The sequence below is a fragment of the Folsomia candida genome, unplaced genomic scaffold (assembly GCF_002217175.1).
Source record: "Folsomia candida strain VU population unplaced genomic scaffold, ASM221717v1 Fcan01_Sc008, whole genome shotgun sequence".
Lineage (NCBI taxonomy): Eukaryota > Metazoa > Arthropoda > Collembola > Entomobryomorpha > Isotomidae > Folsomia > Folsomia candida.
In genome coordinates this window covers 1964784-1984135 of record NW_019091200.1, presented here as the reverse complement: position 1 = coordinate 1984135, position 19352 = coordinate 1964784, and the positions used below count along the sequence as shown (strand labels likewise).

The window sequence follows — 19352 nt, the reverse complement described above, 5'->3', positions numbered from 1 at the left end:
TCAAATCCGATTTTTTGATTGGCTGAACCTAATTATCACTACGACAATTATAAATTTTAACCAATCAAAAAATCGGATTTGGAGGAGGACGTAACGATGACGTGAAGCATAAATGCACCTTTATGTGGGGCGTATTGATTGATCGCTCACCTCTTGTGACCTTTGAGGTCAAAATGGAGGTTACTATTGAATCCAGGAGTAAATATCCTAATAAATCGACATACATATGCATATGACCCTTAAGTGACCTTTTTGACCTTGACGGGTACGACCAACAATGCAAACCTGCTATGTGCTTTTGTCGTCTAACAGGTCATTACCTATTTTGTGACCTAGGAGGTTTTAACGTTAAAAAAGTTGGTGAAAACCGCATCTCAAAACTCAGACTTTCATTATACAGACGGACAGAGGAACAACTATTGACTACACATACATTCCCATAAAATGGGTTTCAAGTTTTCAACCCCTACTATATAAGTGGCAAATTGGTGGTAATAATCCTGGTTTGGGCTATGCAAAGCGGTACTGCAATGGTCTCAAAGTCTATGAGCTGTCAACAAATGTTGGCTCATAATTAATTTTAAAATGAAGGACGAAGTAATCATGCGAGCTTGGGTTATCAATTACATATTTGTGATGTTCTGTATGTATTCAATGTAGTCAATGAGGTGCAAACTAAGATAAGCACTCCATTTTGCGCACATTTAGATAACTTCACATACTTTCATTAGATCCCATGAGTGACGTCTGTGCAAAATTATAGCTTTTTCAGGAGTTAATTTCTGAAAATTTGAACTTTCTTCCTAATTTTTCATGTTTTACCTGTATGCAAATTTTATTCCAAATTTCAAGTCCATAGAATAAGTTTTACGAGAGGAGAGGCATCGTACGTCACTCCGTCATGCAGACAGACAAAACGCGTCCATGTAAGGCCTGGATCGGGCTAAAACAATTTAATTCTTGGATTTGGCCTAATTGTTTTCTGTTTACTGTTTACTGTTTACTGAAGTATTAAAAATAATGTAACACACACACAGAACTTGAGAGCAACACATTCTCTTCTGCTCTCTCTCTATTATTTTTTGTTTTAAAAAATTTGGGGTTTTTTCGACACCCCCAACGCTGTAATTAGTGTCATCCTCTCCCTATTGACCCCAACAAGATAGTGGTAGATGAATTTTTTGACCTCGACCGTGTTTGACCGTTCTGTGCAACTTTTGGATTTTCCAACTGCCGACCTCCCCCCGTTCCTGCTGAAGTGGACTGTTCCAGATGCAAAATTCTGCTCACTCTATTCCACCGTACTTCTTCTGAGGGGATTCCCGCTTATACACGGAGTGTCCTCTACGCCCCCAAGTGCTCGGTCGGAGTTTGAGACCGTGCGGTTGTCTGCGGGCTGGCCGCTCTGTTGCACGTAAAGTGCCTTCTTAAGGCGAGATCTGATCCTTTATTCTAGATATCTGTTCATTTATGGTTCACCTTTTCACTGATTATTGTATGGTTTTTTGTCGGGCCCTATCACAATATGACAAAACTGATGACCGTCGATGAAGCCGTAATACTCGCGCATCCCTCAACCAACGCAATAGTCCTGACAGGCGGGATGGCAGATAAGGAAAACAGCGAAATCTACGACCTACTTAATTTCGTATACTGGGACGACGACCAAGCTTTGGGACCAGACTGTCACCTCTGCGGACAGGAAATCATCGACGTCTCAACTCCTTTTAAACACAATGGAACAAACTACACAGTACTTTTTCAAGATGACCTTGCCGAATCTTGTGCGAATAGTGGAGTATTGCAATGTGTATACTGTTTAAATTTCTTTCACAGAAATAACTGCAATTTTAAACTTACTGACAAATCTTTTTGCAACGTATTTGTGTCTAAAACCTGGTCGTGTCCTAACTGTGTTCCCATTTTCAAGAGCAAATTAATCGTAACAAATAGCAATGATAATAATTTTGTTAATTATGGCAAAGTAATGCGCAAATTAGTGAAAATTTTGAATCCTTTATGCAGTCAATACAATGAAATAGTTCACACAATTAATTGTTTCAACCATAACTACGAGTTATGTATAAGTAATTTTAAACAATATGGAGTAGGATAAGAACATGAGCATATCCTATCTGTTTGTATATTGGCCACAATGCGGACTTTTTAACATGGAATTGTATTTTGTTTTATGATTATGATCACTTGATTATATATATTACCCGTCTTTTTATTTTATTTTTTTATTTTAGTTAGATTAGATGCTTTAAAAAATATATATTGCTACTTGTGTCATGGTGTGTAAACCAATTTGTTATGAATTGATCTCTGTTGACACGTGAATAAAGGCTTAACAACAACAACAACAACAACAATGTAATATATATGCATAAAATAAATACAAAACAGCGTTGAGCGTTTTAATGAGGTTTTTTATTATCTATTAATAAACTATTTTGCATATCTTTCCGTCCACTCTTGTGCAGTTTGACTGTACTTGATCCTATCATTTAGGTACAGTTGAGCCTTTTCCCAGTTGTTGGGGTCATCCGGATTTGGGGCTGACAAAAGAGCGCAAATAGCAAGCAGAATTTATTTCACGGAAATGTTACTTTTCCAACTTTTACTAGGATTCAAGATATCCAAGCAAATGTATCCATCCTCAGCCACGTTCATGTGGAATATTTTAGTTACAAACGTAACGTCTGGGGGTTTTTGAGGATAGTCAGCGGGAAATTTGATATTAAGCTTAAACATTCCCCCCTGATAAGGGCTGGCCGGAGGACCGAATACTGTTGCCGTCCAGTCCCGCATGTTTCCTTTGTTCGGACCTGCGTTGCACAGGGCCGGGGGAGCTCTTTGCATTTCTTCGAAGTCCTTTTGAATGCGCTCCATTTTCTGGAATTTTAAATAAAGTTTTTAAATAAAATAGTTTTTTAGACAATTAAGAAATGGTTTTAAGTAGGTACCTCTTTTGCTGAATTGCTAAGATTTTGAGTCAATATTACAGGGTGTTAATAAAGTCCGATCCCATTTTTCCTGTAAAAAAGTGAAGGCTAGTATAAAAAAAAACTACCCGTGATACTTACAAAAAATGTTCGACATATTTACCTTAGTATTTGGTCTTGTTACCATTTACTTTAACCATGCCCTCAACTCTTTGTTTAAGGCTCTGTGCTAATTTTTCCAATGTGCCTCTGGAAATCGAATTCCATACATCTTGAACTTTTTTTTACTAGCTCTTCCCTCGTCCGGGGTTGTGGCTCTTTGTATACATTTTCCTTAAGTATGGACCACTGGTTCTTCAGGGGATTCAAATCTGGGCCGTTAGCGGCCCACACCCCCTTGCTCCAGACCGTTGAAACTTGCGTCTTGATGAGACTCAAACTCGCTTTTGCTGTATGGGCTATAGCACCATCCTGCATGAAAACTATTTTTCTTTCATTCGGAAATATTTCCTTGTTCCCCATGCTATCGAAATAGATAGGTAATATTTTTTCCATATAATGCTTTGCATTGACTGATTGGCCTTTTGGTATGATATGTAGAGGGGTCACGCAACGTGCACAAAATCCACCCGCTACCATAACTTTAAGCCCGAATTTTGGGATCGCTCTTGATGGTACATCCGATTTGTTTTCTGTCCTGTAACGAACATTTTGTTGGTTCAATTTTGGATATAGTTCAATAATAGATTCGTCAGTCCAAAGGATGTGACTGCGCAATTCTTCACCAAGTCTTTTTTCACTCAAATGGGCACTTTTCTGAAGGAGTTCTTCAAATTTCAGACGGTCATCGATATATTTTTGTGACATGAGAGGTTTTTTTGGTTAGTTTGTAAGCTGTGTGACCCCACTTCGTAGTTTTCACAAATTTTTGCACGGTCACACAGTTAATTTGCTTCTTCTTCTCTTTATAGCGTTTTGAGTCATTTAACTCCCTTGCTCAATTACGTAATGAACTACCGGTTTTCTTGCAAAGTCTGTTTTTAATCATTCTTTTTGTGGTAGGTGACACCTTTCTGGGTCGCCCTGGTCGCTTTTTGTCGTGGACAAAATTTTTATTCTTCCATTTCCAAACAGTTCTGCGGCTGCAGCCCAATTTTTGCACAATTTCTGTAGGTTTAAGCCCCTGCTGATGCAATGTTTGTATCTCAACTCTAAGATGCTCATGACTTACACGTTTAGTTGTTCCTCCCATGGTAAAAATTTGAAATAAATAACTTCACTGGTTCAAAAGTTCCAGCTGAATTTGTAACAACCACGCTCCAAAAAATGCATGGGATCGGACTTTATTAACACCCTTTATATTCCAGAAGCTTTTATAAGTATGGTATTTTAGTCTGTGTCCTAATTGAATTGAATAAGTAAATTGGTTGGTTTTATTCCGTCGTTGATTTTATCGTATCTTATCTTATCCACTAGTATTCAGCAATGCAGCAGATATTCGTGCGAAATTCGCATTGTGATTGAATAGTATTATACAGCATTCTTATGAATTGAATTATGCCCTTGTAAATTATTGAGCGTTTAGAAAAAGTAGATCTACGAAATGCATTTTAATGAATTGAATGTTTTCTTAATAGGTTTTGGACATTTTCAAATGGACTTGATAAAGGAAAAAGTATTTTCTGAAAGCTTGAGAAATAAAGAATTTTTAAATTAATAAGTTCCGGAAAAATACCACATTTTTCAGGTTCTGCGGGTTCTGAACTTCAGAAGGGATATGTGGAAATCTATCCATTTTGCGTCACCGAATTTAATAAAAAAAATAATTGGAAATTGAATTCCGGGTAAATGCAAGGATAAATGTGGCATGGCATTTTTGAGTTATATGCAAAATGCAACCATCCCTCAAAAATTAAATTACAGCTAATATACCCTTTGTAAAATAAGAATTAGAATTATATTTTAATTTGATCCAGGAATACGAACATCAAAAGACGAATGACACATCAAAAGTTTCAAAATTCGGAAATTTGAGGGCGTCGATGCAGCTGAAATTTATGGATACTGAAAATCATACTGAAAATCACGATTACGTCCTCGGGGCAAGTTGGATGGCTGGAAGGAGTGAAATACGAATTTAATTTGTCCACTTGCGAATATAATATTGAATATGTGCTAAACTTCTTTTTGCCAAATTTTTAGTTTTTGCTTTCAAAATTTCATACCTATTTAAAAATTCGGTTAAATTAGGATAAAGAATTAAATATTTGTGTGTGCGTGTGTGATTGTGATGTCCAATCCGAATCTTCAATTTCGCTCAATCTCAAAACTAAAACAGTTTTCACTTTTGATTTTAAATTCATCTTCTTCTACTTTGACAACTTGCCCAAAATGTTTAGGCTTATCAGTTATAAGTGGAAAGCATCACCTGATAAGGATACGGTGCTTATCGACGACATCCTTATCCCGGGTGGAGTATCGCCTCCCTTCGGAAATATATGCAGAACGAGTCAGATCCAAACAGATTGACGATGACAAATACCAGGCGGAAGTTATCAAGGCGTTCGATAAGCTGCAAGGGGAGATTTCCACGTATAAACCACCTCCTAAAAGGACAGCCATGGTTAAAATGTTCCAGGGTATTTTTGGAGGGAGCAGTTCTCAGGGAGGAGGAGGAGGTGTGGACAAAAGTGGGAAGAAAAGTATGGAATTTCAAATTTAATTAATTAATTAAATTACTTTTTAAATAATACAAGTTCATTATGGTTAATATTTATTTAGGAATACCAAGTGGTCTTTACATCTGGGGTATGTTTTTTTTACAAATTTGTGATTTGCCACAGCTAAATTTTAATAAAAATAGTTAATTTAAAGGAAGTGTTGGTGGAGGAAAAACAATGCTGATGGATTTGTTCTTTGACGTGGCCCCTGTCAGAAGAAAATTGAGGGTACATTTTCACTCCTTCATGTCCGATGTCCACACGAGGATTCATCGCGTTAAACAGGCGACTGTACGTTTTGAACTTGATAATTAAAAGAACGGAATAACTATAACCTGAATCATTTTTGAAGGTTAGTAATGTAGATACTGGAACAAAACCGAAAGTTTACGATCCAATTCCACCCGTTGCAGAGGAAATCGCAGAAACAACTTGGCTCCTTTGTTTCGACGAGTTTCAGGTGTGAAGAACAAATGTACAGGATAATATAATATCCAAGGAAGTTGCAATTTTGACTAATTTTCTTTTAGGTAACAGACATCGGAGACGCAATGGTCCTTAAAAGATTGTTCACCGAGCTATTCAACCATGGCGTCGTGGTTGTAGCTACGAGTAATCGACCTCCGGATGATCTCTATAAAAATGGCCTGCAAAGGTCCAACTTTTTGCCATTTATCAAAATTTTGAAAGATCACTGCGACGTGATCAGTCTAGAATCTGGGATTGATTACAGGAGAAAGGGTGGGTCACAGAGTCACGCATATTTTATGTAAGCACTAACTTACTTTAACTATTAAATATATTGTAAACTGATAAACTGATAAATGATATTTCCTGAATTAATAAACTATACCCTATATTTCACTTTCAGCTCTGAAAAGTGTGACGCGGACGCCGAAATGGATAGTTTATTCAAGTTCCTCTCCTCCAAAGAGAACGACACCGTTAGACCGAAAATATTGACGATCAAAGGTCGCAACGTGACATTTGAGAAAACATGTGGTCAAGTTGTGGATTGTACTTTTGACGAACTATGTGACCGGGTACGCACAATATATCACAAATAATTCAATGATATAGATATTATATCAATAATTGTTCAATTGTATCTGCAGCCTCTCGGTGCTAGCGATTACCTTGCGATGAGTCAATATTTTCATACCGTGTTCATTAGAAATATCCCTCAACTCAATTTGAAGAAAAAGTCGCAGGCTCGACGTTTCATCACGCTGATTGATACCCTCTACGATAACCGAGTAAGGTCCAAGTCTTGGATTTGATTTCTGTTTTTTTTTTATAAAGGGGGAGGGGGAAGAAAATCGTACATAATTCCCACGGCCTGTAAAAAAACGGACCCTAAAAAAGGATAGTGGACCTTTTTTCTACGTATTGCCTTCTTTTCCGGGTTCTCGTTCGCTACTTTCCAGGCAAACGCGTTTCGAAGTTTTCACCAGAAATCGAACCCACGACTCCAAGATGCATAAATAAAGTGTGGTCGTGTCGTTTTAACAAAGAAAACTATTTTTAGGTACGGGTCGTAATTTCTTCACCATTTGCGCACACACATATATTTCGAAATGACGATGGCGACGAAGACCCTTCTCATTCTGACGACCAGCGCAAACTCATGGACGATCTAGGCCTCAAATTAAATTCCGAGGATGCAAAAGCCAGCATTTTTACGGGCGAAGAGGAACAGTTTGCATTTGATAGGACAATATCACGCTTGTCAGAAATGCAAAGGAAGGAATATTGGGATTCTTGGGAGAAAACTAGAAGATAATCGAGTAGAGGTTAGGATTTAAAAATGTAATACAAACCAAAGTTGAGTAATCTACTTACAAACAAATTGTTTAAGCCTGGTAACAAATTATTCAAGGTGCTAATCTCTCTCTCATTTAAAGCTCTATTAGAAAATGACACATTATGCGTAATGCAATGTACTATTGAAACGATATAATACAGAAATAGTCAATAATTAGTCGGTTTCTAACCTGTAAAGATTTTATTGTTAAGAATTCGAGCCTACAAATCGGTATTCAAGTTTTATTTTGGGCCTTAAATGAAACGTACTGCCTAATAATTTAGTTACATTAGTTGTTACATTTATTGAGAATTTTTTGCTTTAATTAATAAAACCGTTAACGAGCCTGGTGCTCTAAATAGTAATTTACGCATACAAAAACTCTTAATTGTCATCTCTTTTTCGTAATCAATCAATCCATATCTTTCGATTTTATTGATTTTATCTAAACTAATTTCATCGAACCTTCAAATAAATGGGTTCAATTACATCCATAAAAATGTGCCTATCTTCCCTGAAATCATTGCTTTTCTTTCTGAATGTCAATGCTGTTTGTTTTACGACTCATTGTTAATTAGTCAGTGATGCAATAGCGCATATGTATAATAAAATCTAAGTATTTAATTACTTTTCTGGGTGCATATGTATCCTGTCACGCATTAACGTAGGATTAGGTGACTCATCGTCACAGGTCTAAAAATCTTAACATTTTTACACATTTCTCCGTTCTGGGAATTTATTTTTAAATTCTATCAGATCCATTTGTAGACCAGATCAGTACCAATTTATTAAAAATATGTACTCTAGATTTTGACAAGTTTTGAAGGAGGAGACCCAATTTTTCTGAAGGCGTTCACTCTTTTTGGGTCTCCTCCTTCAAAACTTGTCAAAATCTAGAGTACATATTTTTAATAAATTGGTACTGATCTGGTCTACAAATGGATCTGATAGAATTTAAAAATAAATTCCCAGAACGGAGAAATGTGTAAAAATGTTAAGATTTTTAGACCTGTGACGATGAGTCACCTAATCCTACGTTAACACCTGCGCCTACGAACGGCGTCACACTCATAAATAAAATTTTTGCCCACGAGAAAACGAGCCGCACAAATTTGTTAACCGTTAATAAATAGGAACGTGGACGTGGATAGATCTAAAATTAAAGGCACGACTGACGACGATGATTTGTCCCATGATTTGTCCCATGAGGATTGAGGAGAGGTTTATTAATGGGAATTAATTAATTAAAATCATTGATAATGATAACAAACTGAGATGACCTAAAACCTTTAGGAGCTATATTAAAATATGCACTATAATCTTATGCTATACATTACGGCGATAGGTTGAGTGATAAGGCGTGATCTTATCTTTCGTGAGTCTTGACAATTATGTACATATCTTCTCGTATGTACATACATACATGTATATATTTATTATTGCTGCCTTCCACTTGCACTGCAATTCCCACAGACACCACAATGTAGTTAATTTCATTGAGTTGTATAATTAAGGGAATCATCATCACAATCATTTATTTTTATTTGCCTTTTAACATTCCAATTTTTATCGGGGTATGAGAGATCCTTTCTAATTCGTCGTCTTATCGATCATATAAATATGTAATCGTCACATCGATAAATTAACGAGACGTGTGTCACCATTTTCATAAGAAATGGAAAAACTTAAACTGGATAGTTTTACGTTACACAAAGTTCGGAATACGTATGTATAATGAATGACACGAACTTAATAAAATAGTCCAAATTGAAGGACTGTAGTATTTTTTAGTACATACGTGAATGAAACGCAGGAATAATAGTAGCAACGTCCATTGTGATGCTTAAATAATTTTTTTAACTGCAGACCGTTAATGAATGAGTGAGTGATTCATTTCATGCGTCGTGTAGCCTCGCAATTTCAAGGCACATATTTTTCAGGCAATTATTCATGTAATTCTTTCTTTTTAGAGTAGTATATAATTTCCTGTTAAGTACTTTACTCCCTTCCATTCAATTCTGACACGTTTTTATGTAATTTAATGACGTTTTCTGCATAATAATACAATTTGGAAGATGAAAACAATATATTTTTGTTTTTTTGTAGTATGTTCCCTGAAACAAGTACAAATTTTTGATAAAAATAAATTTTTGTCCTGAATTATTTTTTGTCCCGACACCACTTTGCGTCATGTTTATTGGCTTGGTACGAGAGCCACTGGTGCATTTCTGTGGGGTCAAAAGTAAGATTATGTAAGTGATGGATTTATCAAGTGTTTCGGGTGAAAGTGACCACTTGCAAGAAATAGCTGCAAAAAATGTTTTTTGCAGGTATTTTGACCTGCAAGAAATGCAAAGCGCAAGAAACTACACCCCGGCGCTATACTTCATACGGCGCGTGGCTAGATGGCGAATTTTTGCACTTTCTTGAACTTTCTTGCAACTTGCTTTTCTTGCGTTTCTTGCTTTGCAGAGCAAGAAATATAGCAAACCGGCAGGAAACAAAATGTTGCTTTATTAGGGAAAAATGGCGTTTTTACCTGTAACCCGAGAGTAGAGCCCCGGCTTGTGATATCCGGCACACCCTTCACCCCAACTGACAATTCCGATCTGCCACCATTGCTTGTTTGACTGCTTAAGGATGAGGGGGCCGCCGCTGTCGCCCTAAAAAAGGGCGTAAAATCTTGAAACTGTACACAAAATAGGAAAAAATAATTGCATGCATCATACAGTGCACGCGTCCTTTTTGCCTTCCTCAAATCCGGCGCAAATCATGCGTTGCGTGACCAATCCGGGGAGCCATTTTTGACACCTTTTTAACGGGAGGATGGGGACGGACAACTTTTGGAGGACACGCGTCGTTCCGCCGGCATTCTCGTCGGGCATTCCCCATCCAACGACCCAAGGATTGGTGTCCTCGAACGTGGCGTCGGGCAGATTTGGGGGCGGGAGGCAGATCGGGGTCGGAGAATCGGAGGCTGTCAGATCGATCTTCTTTTCAAGGCGGAGCAGAGCAAAGTCGTAATCGTACCTGAATTGAGATAAAAGTGAAGAAAATATGATAATTTATGAGGAAATTGTGCTTACTGTTCGGTGAAGAGCGGGTGCATAATAATTTCCGCGACGCGGTACCGCTGCGTTTTTTCTTCTTCGTCCGTCTTCAACTTTAAGTTATACCCGGACCCTCGGATTGAGCCCATCTCACTAAATAACGAAATTGTAAGAAATATGTAGAGCTAATTTTACAGTCTTATCTTGCATTACCCCAATTTGACATCTTTTGCAATATCCTTTTTCGTCATGTCCAAGATATAAGCGTGGATGAGGACTTCAACTTCGTCGGCTGCAAGAATACGCATTTAAAATCTGAGCTTATCACTTGATAAGGACAAATATCCAGCCAACACACGCTCCTTAAAATAATATTGTTACCTTGCATCCCGTCAAACCAGAAACAATGCGTCTGCAAAAAAATCGCCAAATTCAGTTTAAAATTTCCTCCCATCATAAAATTTGTCAATACCGCGGTCAAAATGTAGCGATCATTAAGAACGGAAGCCCCACATTTGGGCTGTCTCGTTCCCGCATACACGATGGCAGCCTGCCACGGAAATTCATTCATTTTGGCGTCTTCTCCCCCAACGATGCGATCGTCTCGATTTTGGAGGCCACAAACTTTTCAGAAATTTAATTAATTGCTACAATCCCCCCCAAAAATAGTAAAATCGATAATCCACATACCACACTGGGAAAGCTCCTTCCTCTCAAAACTGATGGGAAGATTGAGCCCAACTATATTGCAAAAAAAATCGCATAAATAAATATTTATGCAAAATATTTATGCAATTTCCTACCCTGATCCGCCGAGCATTTCGCTTCACATTTGAACGGTGCGGATCCAAAGTCTCCGTCTTGATAGCGGACGAAGAGATCGCGTGCCTTGCCACTGGCCAACAAGGGCTTATCGAAGCTCACCTTGCCACAAACCTTCAACTCTCCGCCGACACCGTCCGACACGAGGAGATATTCATCCCCGCAATCCTCACTCTTTTTCAAGTTGATCCCAGAACATGTCAGTTCCGGTTGGCAGTCGGTGTCACCCTGGAAAAAAAGATGAGCTCACTCACTTATTTAACACAGTGGCCGTGGGGACATCGGGGGGACATTAACATTGTAGGATAGGGGAAGGAGGGGTTTGTATAACATGGGCAGATGATGGGTACATCGAATAACCACGAGGACATTGTCCCTCTGTCCCAACGGCCACTTGTAGAACATGATTTTGGAATGAATTTTAAACACATACGAAGATGACCCATTCGCAAATTTTGCCTGGTTTGACATCCCCCGAAGTGATTGAGACCCGGGAAGTCTTTCCACTCTGGAGGTGAAAACCCTCCTTGCAACCAGGTGACGCTGTAAAGAATCCCATATTGAACTATCCCATCAATTAATTTCCAAACAGCGTACCTTTCCTCTTGTCCCGAAGGTCCAAATCCTCCGCCCGAGTAACTTCCTATAAAAAAAATATTTCGCACTAATTAAGTTTCCGAAAATTCGGAGTGGCGTGGATTTACCTGTAAAACGAGAATGCAGAGAAGTATGGAGCCTAGTTGGACTGACCCCATTTTGAACTTTATAATAACTCGAGTGCAACAATTCAACATCAATTAGCAACCTAAATACACATGATAAAACGCCCTGCAATACGTGGAGAGCGAAGAAGGGTGTTGTTGGAGGGCAGGATGTTTTATTTTAATTTATGATTAGACACATTGTTCGGTAGGGCATTTTGCATACCCAGTTTATTCACTTGCTAGGAAATGATTGTTCTGGATTTATTGACTTTATATAATTGTCAACAATTGACCCATTCTTTCAATAGTAATGTGTGGGCGGTGGTGGTGGTGATGGCGGCGATTGTGGCATTGTGACCGTATTCACTTGTTTGGAAAACAAGAAACTTGACACACACTGCTGGTCAAGCTCTCGGTGAAATTGACATGTTTTCAATAACGGAATCATTCATAAATGTATCAATTAAAGTTGTATGTACATACAATTGGCAAGGCGTGCAAATATATCGGCAACATTTTTTGCATGGTAGTAAGTAACGTTGGCCTTATGGTCTTAAGTTATGGGGACACTAATTTAAATTGTGGTCAGATAGGGAATGCCTTATAAATACTGAAATTCCCTGGACATGGGCATAAGCACAACCCTGCTTAAAATGTCATATATTTATATTTCATAACGTAACGTAATACATGAAAATAAACCCGCAACATTTTTTGCATGGTACTTAATACCCTGGGAATTATGACGTTGATTTTATTTACTTAAATTGTGGGCAAATAGGGGATGCCTTATAAATGCCTAGATGCCCTGGGCATGGGCATAAGCACAACTCTGATTAAAATGTCATAGTTTTCATTTCATAGTAATGAAGTGCACACATAAATCATGAAATATTGGCATTTGATGGATGTAAATGTGCGACGATATGTTAACGTGAGACGTGTACAAGCAATCAATTATGAGAGACCATCACAATTTAAGTAAGCAGTGCAAAAAATTACAGCAGGGAGGTCCATACACAGTTATGCAGAAAATGCAGAAATATTATGTATCTCTTATTGTCAGACTATGCATTTTTCGCGAATAATAATAATTCGTGTGAAAATTCTCCTTTATTTTATAGAATACCTGACCTGTCGATGATGAGCACGATGCAGCAGAGCTGGATGGATATTGTGGGACTTCGACAAGGATATCTTGAGAATTTGATCGAGAAAGAGTCGTCTTCAGAAGAAGTGAAGGTGGTCCCATTTCCACACCTTCCACGCCTTTTGCTTGCACCCTTCAGTCCATCTTCCGAACTCTGCAAGGCAACTCTTCAATTGTTCAGCAGCAGTGCTTTTGAGGGCCATTTTCGATAAGTGTCCCTTAGCGTCATTTAATTAGTTCATATCGGAAAATATTTATTGTGAAAAACGGCGTCAAAGTGGAGTGAATTGCAATATTTGAAAAATAAAGTGTAGGTTTTTTACTTCAAAAAGGCATAATGCAATTTCGGAATCCTTCACGGGTAAGAAATTTGCATATTTATTAATCCAAATTCAGCATATCCAAAATTTCGAAAATTTCTAGATTAATCTAAATTCATCGCATTTATAAAAGGTCCAAAATTTTTAAAATTTGTAGAATCTGTTCCTCATCATTTACACAAATTCATTTCACTGTTTCTCAAATTTTAACTCATTTATTTACACAAATAGTTAACTCACAAAATGTAAAATACCACAAAAGCCAATACTAATACCGACAAAAGACCATCAAACGTTTATTATTATTCCTTGGTTAAATCATTCATCATTAAAGAAACGCATGTGAAAAGAGAAGCGATCAGAGAACAATGAGAATGGATTAACATTTAATTTTAACTTAATGTTGTTCTTCAATAATAAGCAAATAATAGGAACGATTGGCTTGATCCCTGAGTTTAATAAGTAAATGAGTTACCTTGAAATGAAAGGGAACTTAAAATCGTAACCTCAAAAACTTACTTGCCAAGTGTGGCTTATCATGGGAGAAAATCGTTTCCATTTCTCACCACCACTTTTCTGACTTACTCTACTTTGATGGATTTTCAGTGATGCGACTCAACTATTTAATTCGCGTTAATGCAAATAATTAAGTTAACAGCAGTATTAACTCAATAATTTCTTGTCTCAAGTGTTGGATAATTATGTTAATTGAGTTTACCACAAGTATGTAAATATGTAAGCGGTGGTATAAGACAAGTATTATGAGTTATTATGATGTTTAGGTCTACATGCACCTTGATAAGTATGAAATGAAATGGATAACCTTGAACAATTCGACTTATTATGAGAAGTGTTTTACTTAGAATAATAATAAATTACGGAAATGTAGAAAAATTCATGTTATGAACTTGTCAGAAATGACGAATGGATTTTTTGTTTGCATGAAATTGAGGCTGAGATTTTAATTGAATATGTAAAATATTAATTATTATTTTTAGATGGGTGCCACCCTCTTGATAACTACTTTGTTATCCGTGTCGAACGTGGGAGGACAGTTTTATGCGGATTATGGCGACACGGGTGGTGGCCTTGGCGTTGGAGGAGGCGGAGGCTATAACTTGAACCCGTTTGATATTCCTGTCATCTACAAACAAGATGTAATGAGACATTTTTTTAATAATTAAAATTTACAAAAACCGAAATTTCGAAAACTAAAATTTTCTACCATCAATTTCTTCAGAGGTTCCCTGCTTCGTACCCTGTCGCACCCACAATTTACCAAGGTAAGAATATATTAATACATATGTTTAGTACTGTATGCAAATGACCCTTTTTATAATAATGGAATTTCGCAGTGGCGTTGATGAAACCGATCGAACCGATGCCCGGAAAGAAGACGGTTCCACTCTACATCGTCCCGGAAGAGTCGCTCCTCGTCAACCCCAACAATTTCGACAACCATTTACACCGGGCAAAGGTAAATAACTGCACGTCTCACAAAAAAAAAGCATCCCACAAAATCCCATGAAATCCCATAGAAAAATTCATACAACACGTTCAACCTATATCATTACAGCGATCCATCGACCCCCACGGGCTCCGCCTGAATATAAAATACCCCCAGTTTTACGGCCTCACTGACGGGTATCACATCCCCGCCGTCGAAATACCTCTGCACAAACCCATGATCGTGAGACAGATTGAGGTCAACGTGCTAGCGCCTGAGGGATTCATGGTGCCTTATCAATCAGACGATCGACAATGGCCATCGCCCTACCCGATGACAACTGGCTGTCTGGTGGCCTCCATCCCCAGGAATGAATACGTTTCGGACGACCATCCCATCACGATAAGGAGATTGTTTGCCGTCCCGAGTCTTCCAGAGTATGAAATTCGCACAAGTTTGTTTTCATATGAAAAAACTCCATGCTAAAAATATTGCAAATTTTCAGATATCCAACTTATCGCCCAGCTTTCCCGAATCATGGTCAGCTCGCTTATCCAGGTCAAGTCTCCTCTCCGCACGTACATCCGCCACACGGGGACGGAGTCACCCTCAACTTTTACCCGAATGGTCAAGCCCATCCCCCTCACAGCCATCCACACTCGCGCCCCGTCGTCTACGCCCATCCAACGCAGACAAGCAAAGCTCCCGTTTTCGAGTTGGTCCCCGTAACGCCGAAAAGCAATCGGCGAAATGGAAATAGACGGAAAGGCGGAAAGAATAAGGATGACGACGACTCCGACGAGGATCGCGACCGTTCTGAGGAGGACGATGATAATAACGACTCTAGTTCAAAGTAGAGCTAAATTTTGCATTAATTATTAATTTAATACTCATCAGAGACTTATGTAAATTGTACTTTTTTAGAGACAGCCAGGAAGAAAATTCTGACGAGGATGAGAAACGAGACAGCCGGCGGTGCCGAGATCGAGACGGGAGTCGAAGTGGGAGGAGGAATTGTGGTAGGAACAGGAACCGAAATAGTAGGGATAGGAGTTCAACAACGAGGAGAACTACTACAACCACGGGGTAATTTATTACTTAAAAATGTAAATAAGCTGGGAAAAATGCAAATTATTGGTCTGTCCAGATCTAGCACCACTACGCGTACCACAACCACACCTACGACGACGACGCCGACGACGACAACGCCATCCACCACGACTCCGGCGGCGTCATCAATCCAAGACGTGAGCATATTTTCTACCACTTTTTTGCTTCTGCATAACTCTTATATTTAATGATTATGCAAATATAGGTATAACCCTGTTTCGAATTCTGCAGTAATTGACACAAGTTAGATGCATACTGCATTCTGCAATTTTTTTCATATAATCTTGCAGAATTTTGTATCGGTTTTATTCTACAGAAACGTAGGTGCATAATTCTCATTCTGCACAAATCGCTTTGAATTTTATTCTGCAGAAAATTGGGCCGGAAATTTCTGGTCAAATTTCCACAGGGAATTTTTACTCGGAAAATTATGCAAATGTTATAATTTCTATAATTTCTGCAGATAATTGCTGCCTTCTCGTCCTACCGTGACCGCGAGAGGGAACGAGACGACAGAAGGAACCGAATTTCCGCATCCTTCTACGAGGACGAGGAACGCGAAAGGAAAACCTCCACCCGAAGCAGAGGGGGCGATCGAGACCGGTCTCAACAATCGGAAGGTCTCCGCAGTGGAAATTCTGCAAGTTACTCTTCCCGAGATCGCGACCGTGACCGTGATCGTGTCGTCGACGATGATGATCGTCCCAGAAACAACAACGACCAACGATCTCCACCCCCAACGCCGCCACCGCCACCTCCACCACGTGACCTGCTTGCAGAATCATCGCCTGAACGAGAGAGCAGAACGTCATCCTCGATACGAGACGTCCCCTCGGACAATAACATTAACGAATTAAGGGAACAAGCCCTTCAAAGACAAATCAGTCAGTTGCATCGGCTCCTCAGTAGTCTAAACCTCACCCAAGAAGATAGCAACAGCAATAATACGACGAGTCAGCAGCAGCAAAGTTAGGGCAAAATAAGAGCGAAGGATTTTTAGAATTATGCGTTTTTTATACACTAAAGTAAATCTTTCCTGTTCTCATTAACCGCTTATTTAATTTTGAATAGAATTATGAGTGATTTTGTAATAAAGTTATTTCCTTAAAAATCTCGCATTTCAAAATTATTATGGTTCATCACCATACGAATTTGCATAACGTGGCGTCTTCTTCACCACTATACATATGTAGATTCATATTTGCATAATGTGAGGAAGTCGGACGTAGTAGAACTGGACACGTGAGCAGCAGCAGAAGAAAAGTTAGGACAAAATGAGAGCGAAAGATTTTTTGCACTTTTAGAATTATGCATTTGTTACACATAAAAGCAGATCTTTCCTGCTCTCATTAACCGCTTATTTAATTTTCAATACATAGAATTATGAATGACTTTGTAATAAAGTGATTTCCTCCTTGTCAAAAAATCTCGTATTGCAAAATTACTATCTTCTTCATCATACATATTTGCATAACGTGAGGAAGTCGGAAGTAGTACGTGATTTACACACAGAAAAAAAATCATCATTCAAGATTTGACAAGGGTTCAATCACGTTCTTTTTTTTAGAGAAAGTTTTTACTTTTTGGTGGTTTCGTTTGCCATGTTTTTAACAGAATTTGAATTGACTCATGATCGACTCTGATTTTATGTAAGGTTGCAACGCAAATTGGCATCAGGAGGATTATATACGTGAGGATTTAATGGATCTTCTACCCTGCCATTAATAAGTAGATAAGTCATATAATAGAATAGCAAAAGTCATGCTGCTCAATCTGTCTGCGTTAACATCGTGGCATTTTAGTTTAACCATGAACCATGAAATTGAGCAGAAAAAAAATCCTGTAAAAATCAATACACAATTTATAAAAAACTGTGTATGTAAATGTCACAAGTTCTTCGACACGTAAAAATTCATAGGAAGCAAAACATGATCAAATTCTGATTAACGCTTCGACCTAACCGTTCCTAAATTAGAAACCGGATGCGATTTAAGGACCCCTCCATTAGGAAACTTTCATATTTCATAAATATTTTTCTTTCGCTACGGATCGATTAGATATAAAAAAAATGTGCATATAAATTAATCGCCCTTAAAAAATATTGGATAACAATACAACGCAGACGGATCTGTTACACAATAAAATAAAAAGCTTATCAATAATATTTCACCCCATTAAATCAAACTAATCATTAAAATCATTAAGGAAAAAATAAGTGTGGGTGGATGAAATGGTATCATTAAGGATTTTTAGCTACTGATGACTGACTTTAATTTCATGTTACAGTGCAGTGCTTGAAATATTTGAGATTTATTTATCTGGCTCAAAAATCTGAATCTGTACAGCGTTTAAGTGAAGAAGTCATTCGAGTTAAACTTTTAATTTCATTTTCATCAATTAACGCATGCCCACAAATCTAGATCGGTAGCGTCGATTTGGATTTGTAAAGATGGAAAGTCTCTCGAATAATGGTAAAATATCGACAATGCCAACAAATAATAATTTACTGAATTACTTTCGTTTTTTTTGAAAAATCCAAATAAAAGTAAATAATTATACCACAGACAAATCTTAATACTTACTTATGTAAAAATAATATGTGGAGGAGGCTACATTTTTATTTTTGCAAAAGTGAGCAATTTAATATATGTATTTGTATACTGAAATCTGAATTATTTTGCTTTTATGAAGAATCAATGACCATTGTGGAATTGAGAATACTTTTCAATTCGGCGTTTACACGTTATTCGTGCGTAAACAGAATACGTAAAAGTTTCTCGCAAAAATTGATTTATTGTCTTTGCTAAGTTTTTGCTCGATTTTTTTTCCGAACTTTATTTATGAATAAACACCAACCACGCCTTGCAAAAATTGTATATAATTTTGGTTTTGATTTTGAGTTAGAGATGAGTTTGAATTTAGTAGGGCGAATTTGAAATTGGGATGAATTTGTTAAAGAAAAATTGTATGTAACGTAACGTGGCATACCCACTCTTAAGATGAAAATAAGGTTATTCTATGTACCTGGGATATAATTAATTTTATATAAGTTTTTAATTAAGTACTTTCAATTTTAATTACTACACGAAATTTAACCTTGTTGTAGAACGAAACGGTGTAACCAGTTTCATAAGCCAAAATTTGAAATTGTTGGAAAATAGGAATCCTTTGTCGACTTTCTTCATTATCAATTTGGTCGAAAAGAAGAACATGTTTTGGTTTTATTTTAATCGTATTCGCATCGATTTACTATACAATACACAGTAACATATTTACT

The 19352-nt window shown here is 37.7% G+C and overlaps 3 protein-coding genes across 3 annotated transcripts; 2 read left to right on the top strand and 1 right to left on the bottom strand.

The window, feature by feature from the left end:
* The first annotated feature begins 5081 nt into the window (after positions 1-5081).
* Positions 5082-7847, top strand: LOC110852933 (putative ATPase N2B). The gene is made up of 8 exons (XM_022101112.2): positions 5082-5650; positions 5730-5756; positions 5823-5959; positions 6021-6128; positions 6199-6437; positions 6540-6711; positions 6784-6924; positions 7197-7847. Exons 1-8 carry the CDS (start codon positions 5239-5241, stop codon positions 7449-7451), a joined length of 1491 nt encoding a protein of 496 aa, XP_021956804.1. The 5' UTR covers positions 5082-5238; the 3' UTR covers positions 7452-7847.
* Positions 7848-9463: 1616 nt separating this feature from the next.
* LOC110853426 (serine protease 27) lies at positions 9464-12190 on the bottom strand. The gene is made up of 12 exons (XM_022101688.2): positions 12049-12190; positions 11942-11987; positions 11778-11887; positions 11326-11572; positions 11213-11263; positions 10995-11146; positions 10904-10934; positions 10736-10814; positions 10559-10675; positions 10202-10502; positions 10012-10135; positions 9464-9700 (listed from the first exon to the last, which is right to left on the bottom strand). Exons 1-12 carry the CDS (start codon positions 12136-12138, stop codon positions 9633-9635), a joined length of 1416 nt encoding a protein of 471 aa, XP_021957380.1. The 5' UTR covers positions 12139-12190; the 3' UTR covers positions 9464-9632.
* Positions 12191-13296: 1106 nt separating this feature from the next.
* LOC110853207 (uncharacterized protein DDB_G0286299) lies at positions 13297-17186 on the top strand. Its single transcript, XM_022101456.2, has 9 exons — positions 13297-13559; positions 14517-14675; positions 14759-14801; positions 14874-14995; positions 15095-15402; positions 15471-15818; positions 15890-16051; positions 16113-16212; positions 16539-17186. The coding sequence occupies exons 1-9, from the start codon at positions 13536-13538 to the stop codon at positions 17046-17048; spliced, it is 1776 nt and encodes a 591-aa protein (XP_021957148.1). The 5' UTR covers positions 13297-13535; the 3' UTR covers positions 17049-17186.
* The last annotated feature ends 2166 nt before the right edge of the window (positions 17187-19352 follow it).